The sequence below is a fragment of the Pundamilia nyererei genome, unplaced genomic scaffold, assembly GCF_000239375.1.
Source record: "Pundamilia nyererei isolate P.nyererei 1_Seehausen unplaced genomic scaffold, PunNye1.0 scaffold00003, whole genome shotgun sequence".
Classification (NCBI taxonomy): Eukaryota; Metazoa; Chordata; class Actinopteri; order Cichliformes; family Cichlidae; genus Pundamilia; species Pundamilia nyererei.
Window position 1 is genome coordinate 6,362,626 of NW_005187404.1, and position 22,677 is coordinate 6,385,302.

General features: G+C 43.2%; 2 protein-coding genes across 3 annotated transcripts in view; both read left to right on the forward strand.

Annotated features, from left to right (window-relative positions):
- mettl16 (methyltransferase 16, N6-methyladenosine) overlaps positions 1-4,631 on the forward strand; it is a 23,381-nt gene extending 18,750 nt beyond the window's left edge. The window contains exons 9-10 of the mRNA XM_005720937.2: positions 2,748-2,921; positions 3,016-4,631. Coding sequence (XP_005720994.1) covers positions 2,748-2,921; positions 3,016-3,630 — 789 coding nt within the window. The 3' untranslated portion in view covers positions 3,631-4,631. The remainder of the gene's footprint in view (positions 1-2,747; positions 2,922-3,015) is intronic.
- A 1,699-nt stretch (positions 4,632-6,330) lies between these two features.
- On the forward strand, positions 6,331-21,969 carry mnta (MAX network transcriptional repressor a). 2 transcript variants are annotated; one of them, XM_005720804.1, is made up of 6 exons: positions 6,331-6,616; positions 11,245-11,851; positions 12,206-12,247; positions 12,451-12,562; positions 18,131-18,323; positions 18,474-21,969. In XM_005720804.1, the coding sequence occupies exons 1-6, from the start codon at positions 6,544-6,546 to the stop codon at positions 19,247-19,249; spliced, it is 1,803 nt and encodes a 600-aa protein (XP_005720861.1). In that variant the 5' UTR covers positions 6,331-6,543; the 3' UTR covers positions 19,250-21,969. The 2 variants fall into 2 exon arrangements, with proteins under 2 accessions (XP_005720861.1, XP_005720862.1); XM_005720805.1 differs by lacking the exon at positions 12,206-12,247.
- The last annotated feature ends 708 nt before the right edge of the window (positions 21,970-22,677 follow it).

Below are 22,677 nucleotides of genomic sequence, written 5' to 3' on the forward strand. Positions count from 1 at the left end.
TTTTCATGGACTCAGGAGGTGAAGATTGATGATTGAACATCATTATATGTGGAGAGAACAGCTCTTGTTGGACTCTTGTTGGTTTTAACCATCTCTAATTTTAAAAATCGGGCAGGTGTGTGTGTGTGTGTGTGTGAGAGAGAGAGAGGGCATGCAGTGAGGTTGTAGTGGGTAAGTGGGATTAATAATGGAGTGAAAGAGCAGCGGAATCAGAGGAGGATGGGATTCAGTTGAGAGGTGTGTATGTAAACTCTAAATGTGGGTTTTGCTAAGTCTGTTTGTCTGTGCGCGTGTGTGCGAGATTCTGTGTCAAGGATGCTCGGTTATGAACAGACAGGTTTGGCTTGATGGATTTTATTGATTTCCTTGCACAATGAGCTGCAGAGCGTGCAGAAAAGAGGGAGAGACGTCTGAGGCAAACAATAAGAAATAAAAGCAGCAGCCAGACAAGGCAGCGCTCATTGTCAACCCATTAATTACACGTGTCCATCTCCTCTAAATATGCATCTAAAAGCACCGTCATTTTAACTAAAAATCAATAGATGATTGAGACAGGGAGTGAGCACCAACTCTGCTCTTCTTCTTGAATGTGCAGCAAATTCGGCGATTATCACTGAGGAACTGTAAATGATGAAACATCACTAACAGGCAACAATAAAAATCTTCAGTGACTCTGAGAGTAACTGAAACTTGACAGCAGGCGAGTGCAGCAGAGTGAAGGTCACCCTCTGCTCCTTCCCTCAGCTGTTTGTAGGTCAGTCGGCCATGCTGTCTGCTGCCTCACTACTGCCGCAGACCCCCGCTGTCTCCCCGCTTTAAGCCAGCCTGCAGTGAGTGTAGCGATCACAGGTCGGCTGCAGTATGATGCAGAGTCTCAGTACTCCGACACAGTTGGGTGATGATCTACATCGCCATTATAGCCTGACATTAAAGGGAATTAAAAAGTTACGTTTGATTTATTGCAGGCTCAGGTGCAGCTTGCATGATTTGAGCGCCCTCTTGTGGCACTCTGCATTTATTTTTTTCTCTTTAGATTTGTTTTTGATGCACAGATATAACTGCATCATTTTACTCATGCCATTCATTTTATGTAGTATTTTTAATGGGCGACTGCTGGGGAATGCTCCAACCCTCTCCGCGAGATCGTTTTAGGCCTAAAATGAGCAAAAACTGTATCTGAGAGGTTAAAGAGTAAGGACGAGAGAGTACAAAATGTGAGGAAGTGTTCAGCAGATTTTAGTGTTGGTAGCAGGACACTGCAGCTACTCTGAAGGCCAAAGGAAAAAGACTCAATCCAGTAAAATGTCAGTTTTCCTCCTCAAAGGTCAACTGTCTGAATGCAGCACAGATGTTGATCCTTTTAAAATTTAATGCCGACTACAAGTCGCACTGTGATACGGAGCTACTTAACTTTGACATCCAGTTTGGTCTACAATATGCAGACCAGGGGTGGGTGACTCCAGACCTCAGGGGCCGGTGTCCTGCAGGTTTCAGATATCACCCTGGGTCAACACCCTGAATCAAATGTTTAGTTCATTACCAGGCCTCTGGAGAACTTCAAAACATGTTGAGAAGGTCATTTAGCCATTTAAATCAATTGTGTTGGATAAAGGACACATCTAAAACCTAGAGGACACTGGCCCTCGAGGCCTGGAGTTCCTCCACACCTGATGTAGACTTTTGCATGATATTTCCTTGCATGTCCCCCTCAATGCTGTTATAACACAGTTATTGTCTGCATATTCATGAAATGACATTTTCCTGTAGTTGCAGAAAGAAGTGCGTTACTATTAGTGCGTTCTTGATTGAAGACTTTACAGATGTCTGAGTTTGCCAAAAGGATTTGAAACAGCTCACACTGTGTAAACACTGCCCCCTGCTGGCAGCTGTGCTCTGAACTCATACAGTTCATTGTCTCTTATTACTAGGGATGGGTATCGTTTAGGTTTCATCCGATACTTTTGAAACGGTGCCGGTGCTTAAAGAATGGAGAACACAAACTTTGTCCAAAAACCTCTTATGCTTTTATTTTTAGCAGTCTTTTTTTTTTATGGTGACTCCACCGTTGAAAATGGATGGAGATCTTTGACTATAAATTTTGTCACTGCCCTATGAATTTTGTCCACTTTTTCTTCGGTCATTTTAGGCTTTCTGGCCAGGGTGAAGGGAGTATCTGCCATCAAACAAGAAGACAGCCGCATGTAACTACGACGATGTTTGCTAGTTCACCTTACATGCATTAATGTAATAACGTGGTTAGCCTACTCAACGTAAATGACACACGAACAACATTAAGCTACTCACGCAGAGAAGAACGGCGGTGTTGCCTCCTTTGCACAGTATCACCTTAAAGCACTTGTTGCAGGCTGCTGAGTTTGCATCTTTTGCTGTGAAGTACAGCCAGACTTTTGACCGCTTTGCCTTGGGCGTTTTTAATCTGTAGCTCTGCTCTAAAAGAACGTACGTAGTGGGCCCGCCTACTGTCCTTGGAAAGGTAAAATGATTGGCTAGAATCCAAAGTGTATGACATCTCAGGAAAAAAAAAAGCACCGAAATGTGCGCTGCTTTTCGGTCTGGTTACTACCGTTTATGTCAGAACCGATGCCATAATGGCACCGGATACCGGTACCCATCCCTACTTATTACTGTGTGGATTTGAGTATCCTCAAATCTGGTTCCCCTGTCCTCAGTAATATCCAGTACAGCTTGCTGTCTAATGGTGTCTGACTGGCTTTGTATGATCTCAGTCCCCTCCCAGTAAGAAGTGTAAACTGGAGAAGGCCCGGAAGCCGCTGTCGTTCACAATGCCGGAGGCGGGACTGAAGGAGCTCCAAGCCAAGGCCTCGGCTTTAGGCTGCACGTGCCGCAGCCCTGTGGACAGCCTCACCGTTCTGGTCGAGAAGACGCTCAGTGAGCTGCGGGTGAGCTTCACTACTGAACATTGTTTTATGTATAATAGATTTCACTGAAGTTTTGACTGCACTGGCCAACTGTCTCACGTGTGCGGCTCTGCAGGTGCTGCACAAACGTGTGCCTTGCAAAAAGGAGGAGCAGAGCCTCTTTCTGACAGCTGTGGAGAACACCTGGATCCACGGGCGTCAGAAGAGACGTGAACAGACACGTCAGCTGCGAGAGCTCCCCAGGGCGCCACACTGTGCCGGAACCACTTCACAAACCACCGTGACCGCAGGTGCTCCAGAAACATGCCCGACCTCCCAAAACCAACTGACCACCGCAGAAAACAGCAGCAGCCAGAACGAGAACGCTGAGAGCAAAAGCACGCCTGCAGACAAGCCGGGTAAAGAAGTCACAGAGAGCATGACTGGGGAACAAAAAGAGGCCCCAGAAAAAGTAACAGGCGAGGATGTGGACATGGAGTCCTCTACCTGCACAGGGCAGGAAGCAGACCTGAAGGAAACACCTGCTGCAGCGAGCGAGCCGCCCTCGAAACAACCCGTGAGCCCCAGCACTGTCAAACACTTCTTGTTTAAGTGTCTGCTGAACGTGATCCAGGAGCAGAGTGACGTAGTGATCGAGATGCACTGGGTGGAGGGTCTGAACAGAGACCTGATGAACCAGCTGTGCACTTACCTGAAGAACACACTTTTAAAGACTGTCGCAAAGTCCTGATCAGCAAGTCGAGATCTTTTCTTCTCAAAAATTAAAAGCTTTATTTTTTAGACATGATTAATGTTAGGCTGTGTGTTGGGAAGTTTATTTTGTATAGCTTCTGAAAGGCAATTCTGTATTGGCTGTTTCTTTTAATTCACTTTTAAGATTTTGTATTCTAGAGGCAAAAGTCTCCTAAAAAAAAAAAAAATCCAAATCACCTGTTTTAATTAAAATACTTATTAATATACTATACTTCATGTCAACCGTACAACAAACAAACCATCATACATAACAAGAATTTCTATCGCAACAAAAGTAAGGAGACACCACCTTGTAGCGCTCGTCACCAATTGAGCTTTACAAGTTAATTGTATTGAGCTGGAATCTTCAGGGAAATTACTCCGAACACTCCAACCAATGATTCATTTGGCCTTGCCAATAGCTGATATACTCATGGAATCACCCAACACTGCATATTGTGTTATAAATTGCAAAAATATTTGGAATAAATTTACATTTTTATACAGATTTTTTTCCCTTTCCCATTTTTACTGAATTCTCTTTAATTGTGTAGTACCTGTAAATATCCACAAGAGGGCAGCGTCAGCTTGTCCTGTGCGTTATGATCCGTTGTACTCGTTGATCTTTAATTGTTCCTTTGTTAGAGATTGTATTTTAGACTCACTGTCGCTCCAGTTTGGCAAAACTGTTTTAAATAGACCCACAGACCGTGTAATTCAGGAAGTTCCTGGAGCCCCTCGGTCTTTCCTGGAGAGCCTTTGGTATTATTACTCTGCTGTACCCGGCTGACTTCCTCAACAGCATCGAGTGAATAACAGGAAAACATTCCCAAAATATGCAGGGCCACGTGTACGTATGTGCACATTTTCTGTTGTCATAAGCAGAAACGCGGTTCCTGCTCGTACGACGTGTCCTGCGGTCACGGCCGGACTTTGACTCCGGCGACGCATGAGTCATGTGATATCTGCTGAATAAAGGGCAACAACATTAGAAGCTGGCATTTTGTTCTTTTGTTTTTGGTCCGCTGATACAACATCTTTAAAGATTTTTAATATGCTTAAAAACTTCCAGTAACTCTCTCACTGTTATTTATGTTGCTGTCATAAAGATGACGTTTCCTTTTTCTGCAAACCTTGAAGGCTTAGAAATCAGTCTGGATATTGGTGGTGTGACTGGAGTTATTACCCTAATAAATCAAAAAGACCTGAAGTGACTGGCTAATCATTTCGAAGTTATTTATAAGTCCAGCATTTAATTTGCTGCCTCCAGCCACTAAAATAGTTTAATTTATTGCTTTTTCTTTCCCTCTTTACTATAAAAAAGTACATTTGGGTGGACAAAATCACCATAGAGTTAGAGGGAAGTGTATTGTCATTAATCCTTATTCTGACATAATAGCAGTCAATGATGAAAGTGAAACTGAGCTGTGGCCTTACATTAAGCCAAAATGTGCTGCTTCGCTATGGTTTTATTGTTTAACAACTACAGATATGGCTTCAGTAATAACACTGATTAGAGCAGGGATGACAAGCTCTTTTTATAGCCATATCTTTAGTGGGACGGACCAGTGAAACTGCCCTTCAGTGTCAACTAGTTTAATCCTTGAGATATCCTAATTTAAAAAACCAAGTGAAGTTTCAACAGTATTTCTCAGTTTTTCCCGCATGATGAAGAAACCTTGCAACAAGAGTCTTTGGGCTTAAATTTTATGTGTAAACAAATGTGTAAAATTCTGGTAACATCACAAAAATGTCCAGTGAACCCACTATAAAAAACAACAAAACAACATATATTTCTATAGTGAAAAAAGCGGGAGGTTTTCTGCCACTTGATTATTTATCTACTACTTAATTACTTTAGTGTAGTATGAATCACCATGGGGAAGCTGTGAAACATGTAAATGCAGTAAAAAGTCCAAAAATGTATGCCCTCCTTCATGACCAGTGGGCCAAACTTAAATGTTGGCAGTCTGATTGTGACCCCTGAGCCTTATGTTTGACAGGGGTTAAAGAGTGGAAGTAATCTTTAGATGTAGGAACCAATCATAGTATAGAAACACTTACACATGAACAGAAATGTAAAAGTAAAATAAGACATTATACAGACAGACAGGATTATATTATTTATGTACACAGAGGTGTTATGATGCAACTGTTGGAACTAGCACTTGCAGTTATTAGATGCAGGGCTCAGTCTACCCCGTGACTGCTTGGTTTTTTGCTTGGTTTTTACTTTTAAAGTGCCCGTACGCCTGATGCACGCTCGTAAACTCCCAGCATGTGACCCTGACGTGCCAAACAAAGCACGCTGACTGTTCTCCGCGCTGATTGGCTGGTGGACACAGCGCCAATAAGATGTAAATTTACCGCAGTCAAGCAAACTGTCGACCTTTCGTTCACACAGAACAACTACGCGGTGACAACTTGTAGTCATCGGTTAGTCAAACATCAAGCCGCGAGAGGGCGGCACGTGAGACACTTAACAGAACAAGCCGCCGTTATAAGCGGCAACATTTTTGATACATTTTCTGCGTGTGGCGGACGTGACTCGTGAAGAGAGCTCCACGAGACCGAAATCACCCGAACCCCGCTCCGTGTTTTCCCGTCGCTTCCCTCGTATGCACGCGGTGAGGGAGGGCGTTTGTCTGTGGGCGGTTACAAACGCTGCGTGATTCACAAACCTTATTTGTTCGTACTACTTTGAGCGCCATCTTGTTTGTAACTCTTCTACGTAAGTGGTAGAGTTTCTACTGAGGGGGGTATCGGATTACCCTCTTTTTTTTCCTCCTTCCTCCCCCCTACCCCACCCTCAGCTTCAGACCGGGAACCTCTCCCTGTGGCAGGCTATACGCACAGGCGCGTCTGCTTTACAGCCTTTTCTCCGAAAAAAAGTATTTTCAAGCGGACAGAAATGAGCATCGAAACGCTTCTGGAAGCGGCCAAGTTTTTGGAATTTCAAGCCCAGCAACAACAGAAAGCACGTGGTAAGTTTGTCTTTTATTGGGGGAAAAAGATAAAATAAATAAAAGCTCGCTCGTTTTTCACACTCTGACAGTCAGGAGTGGGAACCAGTCCACCCATTCAGTGAAAGGTTTAGTCTCCGAGGTAAGAGGAAACCCTGCCTGTGGCTCATTTACCAGCACAGTGTCTGAACTGATTCCGTTTGTCACGTATGCATTTAAAGACCGTTTCATTCTTCCTAGTTTTACTTTCATTCCGGTTTTAGAGTAGCTGCTGTGGAGCTGCTCTCTTCATGTCAAGATTGAGGTCAGGTCTCAGACAGGCAGACAGAGACGGGCTTCTGCTGCAGTGTCAGGGGTTACTGCATCGAAACCTGCTGCATAGACACTTAACGTGCTGCTCGGCCGCGTCACCGCGCGCCTTCCTGTATTTCTGAGTATCTGCACGCGCTGCTGCGGAACATTAAAAATAAAAACAAAACACGGTCCGATGAAGGGCGGTGGCGCGCGGAGTGCTAGGCTCGTTTTACATAATGACCTGACATCGTCCGCTGGGGATCAAGTGACTCTGGCATTCAGGTTCCCCCTCCTCTTCCCTCCCACCCCAGCAGTCTGCGCCCCCTCAGTCCCTCCGCGCGCCTTCCGGATATCAGGTGTTGTAGTGACTCTGCGTACCTGTGTGTTTCGGTGTTACTGTCGATTCTTAATACATAAAAAAGGAAAATCACAAACTCCCCTGGCTCTCCAGACTCTCGTGGAGGGCTTTGAGTGTCAGTCGATGACGTGAAACAACAAACCACGCCCCTGTAGTTTAAAAAGCATAGATGGTTACGCCCCTTCCACCACGTGCGTGCCGGGCAACCCCTCCCAAAGATCGTTTATAAAGCAGGTGGCTCACTCCGGTATCCCATCCGTGTAAACTACATCCGGAGAGAATTAACAAGCGTTACGTTTTTATATTTACAACTTCATTCAGCTCTGGAGTCAACAAACTCTTCATGTGAGATTACTATTCAGGTTTCTTGTGATGTCATGCTGCACATCGCTTAATGACTGAATTATGCGTCAGTGAGAAATCTACTGCATAACTTACTACGTAACCAGAAACTCCTCTAAACCCTACGCCGTAACCTGACGTGCACTTCCTGAGAAATGTGACGAGATATAGGGTCAACGCAGCCTGCAACAACTCAAGTGGCGTGGGAGGTTGGTATGTAGGGTCGAACAGTGTTACGTTGTTACGACGTAAATTTCCTGCAGTAGTCTAAATCACGTGTAACTGTCCATCGTATTGGATGTGATATAACCACTGGTTGCTAAGGCAAGCCATATATTCCCTGACAGGTTGGCAGTGGCTAAAGGAGGCTCAGTTCCAAAGGTGGTGAAAACCTAGTAGAAATTGCTTCAGGTGCAGGAAATCACTTGGAATCACTGACCAGTTCATGACCCTTTGTGACTGGGGCTCTTTTAAAAAATAATTTTCCTCTGGAAAAGTGGTTGACAGATGGTCACACTGGTCTCTAGCCTTATGTGTCTGTGGCCTTATTTACTTGACTGTCACCATGATTGTCACACATCCAAATGGCAGACGAGTTAATGTCACATGTCTGCAACTCTTTACATGCAGTTACACTCCAATAAATCAATGTATCTTGCATGGATCGCTATAGCTGTCAACATATTGTGTTTGCACTGCATATTAAAAGGAAACAAACCTATCACAGTTGTTTACGTTTGCATAGCTGTGAGGTGTAGTTACATTTTGGGGAAGGTGCAGGTTGAGCTACCTCAGACAGCCCTAACGCTAACATCAGACCTGCTGAAAAAGTGCATTACACTTCCTGCGCCGTTTAAGCTTGGCCGCCAACAGATCAGCCCTTTGGTTGAATGCTGATTTTTACATATTCTGTAGCTCTTTACATATTCGTGAAAAGTAGCTTTTTGGCTAATTCTGGCATATTTACATTGATATGTTCATGAATAGTTAAATTCATCATTACGGAGAGAGTCCACGCAGGCTCAGAGTGAGAGATCCTGTTTTTTTCCTGTCTCAGCTGCTCCTGCCTGGTGCATTCTAAGCAGGCGCCTTCTCCTCCTCCTCCCTCTCTGCTACTGTAGAGCAGGTCACTGTGTGCAGGAAACTAGGCCAGTGTTCCTCTGTACTGCTGCAGTTATATAATGCATATAGAAAACCTGCTTGTTTTTTGTAAGTGTTTCATGGGTTTTCTTTCAGAAAAGACCCCTCTATGTGTTTGTCAACAAAACAACATTAAATTGTCAGAACTCATAACTGTGCATGCAACAGCTTATGAAAGCTGTCCACTGCAACTGGAACATCTTGTTCTTTCGTATGTTTTTACCGCTGAAGAAAAGACTTTTCAGTGTAACAGGACATGTTCATACACTGGAAAAAAAAATACACTGAAATGCTTAAAGTAACACTGTTAAAATTTCTCTAGAGCATTTTAGAGCTGGATAGAATATCTCCTTCCTCCATCACATTATTATTTTTTTTACAGTCACAGTCATTGATAAAGTGACATTAGTGTTTTAAAATGTAAAATCATAACAGTATGTGCTGCTTTTTCGTAGATCTAAATAGACTACCAGATCTGTGAAAGATCTGTTTTAAAGCAGGGCTATAATGTTCTGAACTTTGAACCCTCAAAATGTGAGCATGTATATTTTAAACTGATTATACATGCATAACAAGTAGTATCTGTCACATTATTATTTATTTATTTTATTTTAAACAAAAGTTGAAGTTAATTTAAAGACTGACCGATAAAAGGTTGTGATTTTGAGAAATATTAGAGAAACCTGCTCTTAATCCTAACTGATTAAACAAGCTGACCTCATACGTCATGCTCTGGTGCCAGGCGGTTAGATCCATTAATTCCTGCTTTTATCAATGTTGGTGTTTTAGAGATGTGTTCATTCAGCTTCCAATAGTCTTTGATGTTAACAGGTGAGACTATTCCTAGTATTTTGTACACCCTATTTGAAGGCGAGCTTACATTATGATGCAACAAACTACATTATCTAAACCCGGATTATTTTTTTTGTCGCTTCATAAAATCTTATTGTGCGTAGCTATGTAGAATTTTACATACAATGTAGCTATTGTATGTAAATGTATAATAAAAACAGACCGTAAACTTGTAAATCATTGAAACCCCCCTTTTGTGTATTTAAAAGGTACAAAGACAACATTTCACATTTTGAAACTTAAGAAATGTTACTGGGGTTTTTTTTTTTTTTTGTCTTTAGGGGGAAGGTTTCAGTGACTTTTGGATGTTGTGTATCTAATAAACATTTGTTATTTTATTTTTTAGAGTGACTTAGCACCTAATTTCTGGGAGACAGCTGTGTTGTTGTCGCTCACTGTCGTCATCATTTATGTGAACTTGTTTTCAGTGGTTTGGGGTGAAGTCTGTGGTGCCGCTGTAGCTTCAGCTCTGCAGTGAACGGATGAGTGTGTACTGCTGCAGCGTCCTGATCGCATTTATAACGATGTTGATGACAGCTACTTGTATCTGACATTTTCTAACTGTGAACATGAGCTGCCATAGCAACTAGAGTCCCTTTCCACAGCATCTATACAGTGTGGAGGGAGTGTGCTTTAGATGACTGGACAGCCCCGTAAGACGCATTTAGACTGACTCGTGTTTTACAAAAATACTGAAGCTGATCACTTTTCAGTTAGATTTATCTGTACGAATCTTTCACATGGCTGTAATCACAGTTTATTTAATAGTAATCAAAACGTGCAATCATTTTAAAGCTGGCTCAATGAGATCTGCAGTGTATTAACTGTTATAAACATGCCTTTACAGATAAACCTAACCTGGACATGCGTCTTGGTAATAAAGAGACCCTCGGGCTTTGATAGTAGAGATCTAGAGTGTACTTGCACTCACTTCCCCAGCACAACTCAGTCAGTGGACTGTGACCAGGATTACATTACAGCGAGATGTACCTCCATTAAAGCAAAAAACTTCTTTTGTGAAGACATGCTCAAAGCTAGGCAACATTTTTGTGGATGTGAAAATGCATGTACAGATAAAACACAAAGTAGGAACAGCAAGAGAGAAGAGCCTGAAACCTGAAAGCTCAGACTTTCATTTCTGCTTGTTGTAATTACATAACAACAAAGATTCTCCTGGAGAGCCACTTTGACTTACAACTGGATGTTTCAATAATATTAACAATAATACTTCATCACTTTACGTGTAACAGGCGTCACAGTTATGGAATATGTTTGTGCTCTTTCTGTTGTGGCACAGATGAAATGAAACCTGCTGCTGTCATGGTTTTACACAAGTTTTAGGTTTAGTTAAAAAAAAACATCTGTTGGTGTCATGTGCAAATATACCTGCAGCTTTGAGTGTCAAACACTTCTTGTTTCGCTGATTTACTATAATTAAGATGAGCAGGACTAATGTCACTGCTACAGCATAACATGCCAAACAAGGCCTTCTACCAGACCTTTCTAGAAATGACCCTGGCTTATTTCCTTTCACATACTCCCAAAATCTATCAGTACTGTTAGTGCTAACAGATTTAGAAAGCTCAAAGGGTTGTTGCTGCATTTTTGTGTATGTGTGTATAGATGGGATTGGTTGTATTAACGGCTGTGTTTTTCCCCACAGAGGATGAAAAGGAGAAGCTGCGTCTGCAGCACCTGAAAGAGCAGAGCCACCCTAATGTGAACTCCACAATCCACATCAACAATGTTTCTAAAGCAGAGGAGCTCCACATGGAGTCCCGTCCCTCACCCATACCATCAGCTCTGTCCCCTCCCTCTGTCCCCATTACAGTCATCCCGATACCTGTGGTCACCCCCAACTTTACCGGCTCACCTACTCTACCTGTTACCACGCTCTCCCCTCCTGCTGCTCCTCCACTGGCCTCCCCAAAGACAGACTCTCATCCCCCTCTGGAGCAAAGTGCAGCAGCTCTACTCTGGTCTCCACAGCCCAAACCTGACACCCAAACCATGGTGACTGCCAACCACAAGCAGCCGATACAAAACCACCACCTTCAGCCGCAGCTCGTCACCCAAACCAACAACACTAAACTACACCAGCAGCTGGTTCAGCGCTATCCGGGTACCATCGTCTCGCCCATACAGCAGCAAGCCTTACTGCCCCATTCAGGCCCCTTGCTTCAGCAGGCCCCTCTGCACAATGGCCCCGTCAGCCGGGGAAGTCCTCCTGATGACAGTCGCCACCTAGACAGCAAGAAGAGGCCTGGAGGGTAAGTCTGACCTTTTAACTCAGTATTCTTTTACTGAGGATCAATTTAAATCAGTCCTTAAAATGCAGAAAAAATAATAACTAGGAGTCCAGATTACAGACGTACTGAAACGGTGTCATCAGTAATCTTCTGTGGTCCACTCAGATAATTATAAGATTAGATTAGATTCCACTTTGCACGGTTGCTATTACGATAATTTGGATGAGATGATAAATTCACTCACTTACTGTCATTGATCTGCCTGCTCCCAAAACTAAGAAACAGGTTCTTTGATTCATTTTTTGGGGGGTTAATTTTTTTATTATTTCAATTTTGTTGCCCTTTTAAACATCACCTTTTACTGTGCTCTTGCAGGGCTGGTACAAGAGAGGTGCATAACAAACTTGAGAAAAACAGGTAGGGTCACCCCTTTCCCCAAAAGCATTTGCCAATAGGTTCTTTTTTTTTTCCTGAAAACTTTACTTATTGGTAGCGCTTCAATTTTGAAATGTGCTTCATATTTTAATCAGAGGACTCCCAAATAGAGATGTTGTTATATTAAAGTGAGCTTTAACATTAGCGCTGTCTAAAGTACCTTCTATTTGTCTTGGGTCTGTCAGACGAGCACACCTGAAGGAGTGCTTCGAGACGCTGAAAAAGAACATCCCGAACATTGATGAGAAGAAAACCTCCAACCTGAGTGTCTTAAGAAGTGCACTGAGATACATTCAGGTGAGCTTGTGATGTCTCCAAAGTTCAAAGTTTTATTACCTTCAAATTCCACGTTGGCGTATCTGGTATTGGTAATCATTAGTATCCGATTGGTGTTGGTAGATTTTAAAATCTTCTTGAATTTCATTAGTTAGATTTTCATTGGCTGTTTTGTTACTCAATGTTAATATTTATTTTACCCTTTTCTGTACAGTGGGTTGTGACCACCTGTCTGTGAAAAGCACTTATTAAATAAACTCTCTTATTATATTGTTTTAACAGCTAGATAAATACAACCACAAACCAAAAAAATTAAATCACAATTACAGAAATTACAGATTTAAAAAGCAACAATCAAAGCGCCACCAGTAACAAGTGGCCTGAACCTCCTATCACCTGTTTTTGTTTAGCAATGTTTCACTGGAATGCACAAAACATCCACAAAGGCGATGCCTTGTACTTTATTCCCCATGAATGCAACTCGTATAGGGAGGCTGTAACACGTCACTGATGATTGCTCGCTCTTTCCTCACTGCTAACAAAGCTGTTACACTGTGGTGTTATTGACCCCCAGTCTTACTGGATACATTTACAATCTTACTGCGTTTAAGATCCTAAGTTGCAGAGAAAAACATCAGACAGCAGCAAGTTTAAACACAGTGATGTATTTAGATCCTTCCTGAGTCTCTAAGACTTCCTCATTTATACCTTTTTTTCTTAAGTGTGCGAGTGTTTCAACGAGTGACTCGCCATTTCTATGAGTCAAGCTCTCCCGGTTAGAGTATGCTGGTTGTAAACAGCTGGCGCAAAGGTCTGCCACTGGTCTAGTGTAACTTTCAGACTGACTGTGCTGCTGAGTGTGTCTGTTTTTATTGTAGGTCATTTTTCCAATACACTAATCCAGGAGGCGATAAAACAATATCTCTGTTGCGTTGCTTTTATAGATTTGCGTTTTACAATTACAGTTGCATGATCTGTGTGTTTGAGTGTGCCCAAATGTGGTTAGCGGTTTGCTGTTTAATTTGCATAATAATAAAACACTTACACGGTTTTAGACATTTGGTTGTCATGCGTTGTTGTTTATGAGCCTGCGGTTGTTCATTAACCGACCGTGGTGCAGGTTTACTGATGTGTACACCGAGGAGGACGGCATGCTGCTGCTTGACTGTGAGATGCAGCAGGCTGGTTATTCCTCTGTGCGCGTGGATGCTGAGGGAAACTAGGACAGCGTGGGTGCACAGCTCGTCACCCAGTCTCCCTCCCTGTGCCCCTCTCTGTGATTAAGCAACATGCTGTGCGTGTTGTGTTCGACAGGCTTGTGCGTCTTTTCCTCCAATCAGCAGCTGAGCTGGACATGCTTGACACAAACAGAGCAAGGGAAACTTACATAATTGATGATGCTTATATGTGGAAGTGAAGAGTATAATAAAGAGTAGTACGAAGCAGTTAACCCTGTACTGGAATAGTGTTACAGGCCACAACAGTGTGTCGTGCCTCTTTGTCACGAGGGTCTTTTTCATTGGCCAGGCTGGTGGTGTTTTGTTTTGGAGGGGTGGAGTAAAAGATGTGAGTGCTGGGTGATAGGATGCCTAAAAAAAACAAAAAAAAAAGGCAGAACACGTGCGAGCACTGGCATCTTGACATGGGAGGTACAGACGCGTGTCCTGCCTGCATGCACCTCATTCCCGAAACTCTGCACACTCCTCCCTCCCCGTCCCTGTCCTTGTCCTCCTCTGGGCTGGCAGCAATGAAGCAGCCTGCACAGAAAAACACTGAGCTTAGAGGTCTGAATAAGAGGCTTTCAGCTCAGCACTCTGCCGCTTTTATTTTTACATCTTATTGTAAGTTTGTAAATGAGCAAAGTTTCTATGAAAATAAGTGGTAACTGGAACAGTTTGTGGTTTTCCAGTGAAAGGCGCAAACTTGGCTAACAGCTACATAGGTCAACTTCCACTTCCTTATTACATTTCAAATGAAGATGACTCAACATCTGTGACCAGAAAATCTTACATGTGAACCAATTGTTTTCCTTTTTAATGATAGCAGTCGCGCTAATAGAGCTGTAAGAGGGTTTTTGCGTTACTTTAGAGACAACATGTAGCAGGCTTTCCTCTGAGCCCGTAGTGGTGTCGCGAAAGCCGAGGCTGTAAAATAAGCCCTGATGCATTAGCGCTCCTCCTCTCCACTCCCCCTCCTTCCCTCCAGCCTGCCTCTCTGAGCTTTTAAGGCCACATGAGCAGCAAGCACATGGCTAGCCTGAGCCGCGTGACGTCACCCCCCCTGTGCTGGGCCCCCACCCAGCACTGCAACATGCAGGACTTGCTGTACCACCAGGCTTAGCCGCCCGCAGCAGGGAGGGAGCATGGAGCAGTAAACATAAGGCTCAGCTTACTCCACACGCGCTTCACTTCCTCATGAAAGCTGACTGAACTTGTTCCTCCACTGCTTGTCCGCAAATGCCAGCATGAAAAGTGCTGTACTCTCTGCTAGATGAAGATAAGCTAAAAATTTATTTATCTTTTGATATTTTTAGCATAGTCACTGTGGACTTCATGGCATATTTCCTTTGAAAGGTTGCCTGACAAGATAACTGTACTAGTTCTTTTGACATTTTCATTTTTGTTCATCCTTAACATTAAAAAAAGCTGGCCTCCTTCAGCTTTCTGACGACTCGGCTCTTAACCGCAATGAGGTAAATAGGCCAGCTATGACCAACACAAGCTTACACACAAAGGATTGGTGTGCAAAAGTAGGCATTTTATTTCCACAGACAGACTTTTTATTGTTAAAGTCGGGCACCACGTGAAACCCTCTGCTCCAGCTTGAAGGCAGACTAAGACAAGGGTTTATGGTTACCACAGTGTCATAAGACCTGTGTGCAGGAACCCGATCAGTGGAGCAGCATGTCTGCAACGTGGCCTCCTGTGCTCCTGGCCCTTTAAGACAACCCAGCCTTGTGCTGTCTGTTCACGGCTGCTGCAAAAGTGAGTCAGTGAGTACAGCTTGTATTGCTCTCTTTCAATCCCCTGTTATCTGTGGCCCTCCCTCTCCCTTTTTCTGCGGGGCCATGTGCTCGGCCCTCGCATTGCTTGTGACAATAATGCTTCAGCAGTGTTTACCTCCCATGCGCACGCACACGCATGCACGCACACACAGTTCTGTGGTAAGAACTCTTCCCTGGAAAAAGGAGGAGGTCTGAATGCAGTCATGTGCAAAGAATCCAAGCATACCTGGCACATTGTGTCCTACCAATCTGGTGACATGTTTAACATGGTGATGAAGTCACGTGGGGCCCATCTGCTGCTGGCTTGTTTATCAGGTGTATGCGGTTAATCTCAGGCTAGCTGTGTCTAAAAAGGCGAATGTGGCGTTGGCTCTCAGCAGTTCAGTGGGTCTCTGTGTCTGTGGAGCATTTCTCCACTCTCTCATTCTCTCTTTATGAGTCATCACTTAAAGCTGTAAGCTTGTAGCGCTACTCGCGTAAGGCTGTCAGCTACATGAGGGTCAAAAAGAAGGCGGCCAGACCTTTTTGGACATCACGTTAAATTTTCCTCACCAGAGTAGGTTTTGACAGAAATGTTTACACACTAAGAGGCTGTTAGAAACCTAAATCGCACCTCTCGCACATGAAGGTGTGTGCCATCTTTTAGGATTTCAGACAAAACGTTGACATTATTTCAGGAGTTTCCCTGACAACCAGAGATGGGGGGCATTTTAGCACATCTTGTGTAGAGACGAAGGATGTTTTTAATCCGTACAGTGAGGCGGTGCTCTTTATGGCTGGTTACAAGTTGCACATCTGTGTCCAGATGTTTAACAGTGCATGCTAAGGAGGACCTTACTCAGTGAACAGTAGTGTACATGTCTGTCCTGCTATTTAAAATCTGCATGTCCAAACTATATCTCCATTAATCAATAATATTAAAATACAAAGTTGAGATCCCTGTCCTTGTGAATGAGATGGTGCAATACCTGAATTCTTGGAGTTTTCATTAAAATAAGAGGTGTAGTTGTGATTCACATTAAGAGTTGTTCCATGTAACAATTATTTTAAAACAGAACTAGGCTACTAACCCTGATCCTAGATAACTTTAGGTCTATTTGGGAGCAAGGACACAGATTTTCCAACTGTAAAAAAACCTGCTCTGGTCACAATAAAAGCAGTTTAACTTAAAGATAAGAAACAGCTTGTTTATGTGGATTTGAGCTAAACTGAAATATGAACGGGACTTCTTCTGAGCTTCTATTTGTGTTTAAGTTACTGAGAAGCAGCCAAAGCACAGACCACTTGGCCCATGCATGTCTAATCCTGGATCAGGATTTGAGACAGGTGCTGAATCACACAAGGCCCGCCTTTTGTCCCCTTTTGCTATTTATGTACATGTGCATTGTGCTGTAGGCGCACACGCTCATAATGCACATGCAGGAATGCACTTAAACCGAAGTAGGCCAGAAGCCACCTACACACAACTTAAATCATACACATGATGACTTGCACATTTACTATATCGCCACACTGTACACGGTAGGATGAACACTAACAGGAAGTCCACCCTTTATGATAGCAAGTCATCAGGTTGCTGGTAAAGGGTTTCAGACTGTGTCATTTCCCTGAGCCTCTCCCACAGAGAGCGTGCTGAATACTTTGACCAGGCTGCATGTGACATGCAATAAATTATATATAATTAAAGACTTCTGAAGTACTTTAAAACGGGAATACTTAAAAACAAGTCTGCTGATCATGTACCGGTTGCCATAATTTCACTTTTCCTCCTGATGTTGCACGCTAAACATAAAAAACATAAAACCAGTCACTGTCAATAGTAAAATTCATGTATTCACATTTTATAAATGTGTATTTATAAACGCAGACACAAATGCTAAATACCAAAAGTATAAGAACATAATGCAGGACGGCCCGTTTCTGAGTAATATGCTTCATTGCTAGTTGGAACCTTTGATGAATTGCTTTAAACTATGTTTTAAATGTTGTTGCTGGAAAATGTGGCTTTCATTGTAACAAATTAATATTTTTTTCTGATAGAAGTAATCAGTTATAATGTATAACAGTTTTCTTTCATTAATCTCTTCTTCTTCTTATTTTGAATTTGGAAAATTGGCTATTAAATAAACCATTTCTCCACTTTATTAGAGAAGTACGAGTTCCAATAGACCCAGTAGAGTCAAAGTTCATTCCACTGGTGCACTTTGACGTTTTCCTCAAATAAGTAGTGCTGCAGATTTTCTCTCCTCCACCCTCTGTGCACACGAGTGATATCTAATTTCATATCAACATCTTTGACAAAATCAGAAACGGGTCATTTTAACTCCTCGCTAATTTTAGAGGTTGAAGTGGTGAAATCTGTTAAATACTATTAAGACTAATATAAAATCAATGTGAATCTTTACAGTATTGCTTCAAGCATGACCTTGGACTTGAGTAAAAACCTCTGACAGCTTCACAAAGAAAATTCCTGTGGTTCTCTTCTATTGGATGAATTTACCTTAACGTTTACCCTGCGGACTTTTTCCAGTGTAATTCATAAACCAGTTCTGAGTTTTACCATTGTTTTCTTTTCCTCCTTGCAGACATTAAAGCGCAAAGAGAAGGAGTATGAGCACGACATGGAGCGTCTGGCCAGAGAAAAGATCGCTACCCAACAGCGACTAGCAGAGCTGAAGAATGATCTTAGCCAGTGGATGGATGTGATCGAGATCGACCGCATCCTCCGACAGACAGTGCAGCCGGAGGAGGACCAAGCTTCAACCTCCACAGCCTCGGGTAGGCAGACGGGAGGGATTGGTGGGGATTTATGTTCACTCTCAACTGCATGTCTGTAAATCTCCCTAATACACAACCAAACACTGTTTCAGATTAAGTCATGTAATTATATATGTAATTAACGAATTCCATAATTTGTTGGTGTTGCAGAAGGTGAAGACATCATGGATGACGATCTGGACGAAGAGCCTGCGCCAAGAGCACCCACTGCCTTACCCACCGTGCCTCAAATCATGAAACCTGAGCTGCGCACAACTGCAACACCTACTCAAGTCCTAACTGTGATGCCCACCACCACTACCTCCTTCACCACCCCACACAACCAGCGCAAAGCCCCGCAGCACCAGCCTCAGTCGCTACCAGTGACCCCTCCACAGCCACTGTCTAAACCTGCAGCTCCACCAACGCTCACTGCCACTACATCCAGCACACCTTGTCAGCTGTCAAATCCCACCCAGACGCAGATGGTGACCACACCCAGTCTGCACCCCACAGTTATTGCTCATGCACCAGTGTCCCACCCTTCGGTCATCCAAGTGATCCCAAGTCAGAGCTCCAAAAACATCGCCCAGCTGGGTCCCTCCACCACCACCAGCTCTGTGCAGTTAGCCCCCGGCCACCAGCCCATCAGCCACATAACCGTGCACCCAGTGGCTCACCTGAGCCAGCATTTACCCACTCTCTACTCTCAGCCGGTGGCTGTCACACAGCCGGCCGTGGTCGGTCACATCACTCAAACAATAAACCATGCTCATGTGAACGGCAGTGCGCCTGCACAGCCAGCTGCCACCATTGTTGGTAAGCAGACAGCAGTGAGCACCCAAATGATGGCTCACCACCCGCAGCTAGTGGGTCAGACGGTGCTCAACCCTGTGACCATGGTAACCATGCCCTCCTTTCCCATCAGCACTCTGAAGCTGGCCTGAACACTGCCAACAGGACCACTGAGCTCCAGACTGTGATCCCCATGACAGGGGTAACGTGATGGAGGGATGTTATTCCCCCATGTTAACAAAGTGACCAAAAACAAGTCCCTGTTCTTAACCTTCCACCTTCTTGTGTGTTGGTTAGTGTTGTGGGAGCACTCAATGGGCCACCTCCCTGCTGTGAACCACGGGCTTCATACCAGGCCATTGACAAGCCAACCGTGTGTGCAGGAGAGCTGCTGGAGACCCTTCTGCTCTGTTTAATTCTCACTTAAAAGCATTAAAGTGGACACAAAGCTGGGAACAATCCTAAAACTCCTTCTAGACCAGACTACCACATCTTCTAAGATATAAAAGGCTGCATGTGACTGACGGTCATAATGTCGTGTTTGTGTTGTACACAGTGGGCTGATGTGCAGTTTTTGACCTTCACCTGCCTTCCTTTGTTGTTTTAAAGTGAGGCAGTGCGTATTTTCACAGAAGCTAGAAAGAAACGGCCTCACATGGGAAAATGTCGATCTGCTATTATAGAGTCCAGACAGTGTAGGAGCAGAGTGCTGGCCCGCCAAACCCAGCGCAGGGAGAATGTGGTTCACAGGAGCCCCTCCTCCTCAGCAGCAGCACATGCTGTAAGGTTGGAGCCAAATCATGGACTGCACTTAGCCGCCTGAGCAGGAGCTGCAGTCCTCGGTGATGGCGCACACAGCAACAGCTCCCCCTGGTGGCTGTTTGTGTTCATAGTCAAACTACCACCTCTGCAACAATGACACAATTCTTCCAGTGAAGAAAAATGATATCACCACATCAGAGTGGCTGAAAAAAAATATATACAGCTTTGTCAGTTCTAGGCCTAGCCGGGGTGTCTCAGGAGCTTGTCTCTGCCTTTAGCGAGTAATGTTCTGTTGACAGATTGCAGCCAAGATGACAATCAGCACCTTGAATTTTAAGGCTCAAGTGCTCAATCAGAAAAGGGCGGATTTCTCATTTCTGCCTCAAGTGAATGAGTTTAAGTATCTCAGGGTCTTGTTCACAAGTGACAGACTGACTGGTCCAGGCACCGCACCAATCAGTGGTCTGCTGTGGCAAAGAGACAGCTGAGCGCTAAGGCAAAGCTATTCATTTACTGGTTGATCCACTGTTCTACCCACAAACTGTGGTTAGCAACTGAAAGAAATATGAGATCACTGATACAGGTGGCGTAAATGGGCTTCTTTCTAGGCTGTCTTGCTTAGCCTAGACAAGATGAGGAACTCATCATTCAAGAGGAGCTGAGTCAGATGAGGTGGTTTGGGCATCTGAGTAGGATGCCTCTAAGGTGAACGGTTTCAGGCATGCACAACCAAGAAGACACCCGATGGCAAATCCAGGACATGATATCTCTCAGCTTGCATGGGAAAGCCTTGTTGTCTCCCACACTAGAGGAGTGAGGTCTGGATAGCTCTGCTTAAAGTGCTACCTGTGTCCAGATAAGCAGAAGATTGGGTGGATGGCTGGATTTAGTTTTTAGTGTTTAAAGGACAATCAAATTGTTACTTATTTCTAGTATCTGTCCTTCAAACATACTGGTGATTGTACACTGAGCACAAATACAAGTTAGTGTTTTAGGATAAAACAGTTTGTGTCACAGCTGCTAATGTATTTTAAATATTTTTCATTTTGCAGAGTAGGATTTGTATCTACATCTATATGACCCCCAACCCCAGCAGAGGCGAGTTTATATGCGCTGTGAGACTTAAATACCATGAGGTAAAGGATGTGAATCTGAATACAGAAAGGTCCATAAAATATAGTGAAGTGTGTCTATGCTGTCTTGTAGTGCATATGGTAGTAGGGTGTGTGTTTGCATGCCATTAATGCATGCCATGACTGTACTAATGTAGTGATCACTATGAAAGCAAGGACCTATAGCAGTGCTCTCCGATGAGCTTATGAACTTCATTACGTTACTATAGGCGTGTGAAGGATTTCTGACACATTTAAGAATCTGTCATCCATAAAACTGGGGACAAGTATCTGTACAAAGCAACAACAACAGATGACTTTAATGTGTTTATTCGAGGCACTCTCTTTCCAAAGCTGGCACTGTGAACATTTAAAAAGTAGTCTCAATGAACAGCCAACCTGCAGTTTAACGCACTGTGCTCTCTGAATTTAATCTGAATGTACTGGTCTGTGAAAACATTTGGAGTGTCGAAACAGGAGTCGAGCCCTTTTTAGAAATGCAGTTACTTTATTAAAGTCTATGTAAAGTGTAACATTACAAACCTGATTTTGTATTTTAAGATTTACTGTCGCTTGTGTCATCACCCCTCGTTTGTTAATTTTATCAAATAGCTTATTTTTTGGGACCATGTACAGTGCTGTATGTGAAGGGGCGATCACTACATTCAATCACATTTGGCCACATGTTTAAATTATTCACCCCTTCCATGTTTTTGTATTTTGCTCTGATGCAATACGTTGTTTCCTTGCCATCTCAGATTTCACACAAACATCTGGGATAAATGGCATTTTGAAATAGTTTTGCAGAGAAACAAAATGCATAAACGTTACCAGATACAGATGCTTGAAGAAGCAAAAATATACCTGTGTTTTCCCTATGGAGAAAGTTTACATTGTATATAGCCTGTAAATGTTGGGCTTCATTTAGATCTATCTGTATTAAGGTAAAAGCTTGGGAAAATATGTAAAAGTTGAAATTTATAAAAAAGATACTTAATAAATTGTATTATGTTTACAAAGGTCTGAAGTGGCTTCTTTAAACAAAGTGTAGAGAAACAAAGATGGTTTTATATTCAGAGTGCAGTCAAACATAAAACACTGCCTTATCCTTATCCAGTGATGGATACACTGAGGTCATCAGGACTTGTTGACATGTCAGACTGGATGAGCTAAGAACTGAGCCGCTGACTTTCCAGTTGGAGCGACTTTGCCTGCTGAGCCACATTGACTCAGAGAAATAAAGTGGAAAGTTATACTGATATTTGAACGCAGAATTTTTTTCTAATTATTATTAGTTATTTAGCATTAACACTTCTTTAAGTGTTGTTTTGTTCATGCAGTGGTTTGAAACACCAAAGACGATCAGATTAGAGAAATTGCTCTGGTACTTTTACTCCAGAAATATCAGGTTAGGCTAATACTGAAAACGGTAGATAAACTGCAGATATAACGTGGACAAAGAGATCAAGTTACCTCTGTATAATGTGATGCCACTTAGTAGCACACGCTAGCTACATTTTTAACACCTTTTCAAAACCTCTAAAATAAAAGCTGAACATAAGCATTCAAGAGGAGCGGAGTCAGATGAGGTGGTTTGGGCATCTGAGTAGTCCTTTTATACAAGCCTCCTGTAGTAGTTTCATCATTCCAGGATAACTAGATAACAAAGGCTAGTCTAGTCAGGATGTTATGTCACAATTCCCGCA

Coding starts and splice junctions, on each gene's coding strand:
- mnta (XM_005720804.1), top strand. CDS start 6,544: ATGAGCATCGAAACGCTTCTGGAAGCGGCCAAGTTTTTGGAATTTCAA. Junction 6,617..11,244: donor GCAACAACAGAAAGCACGTG/GTAAGTTTGTCT, acceptor TTTTCCCCACAG/AGGATGAAAAGGAGAAGCTG. Junction 18,324..18,473: donor TTCAACCTCCACAGCCTCGG/GTAGGCAGACGG, acceptor TTGGTGTTGCAG/AAGGTGAAGACATCATGGAT.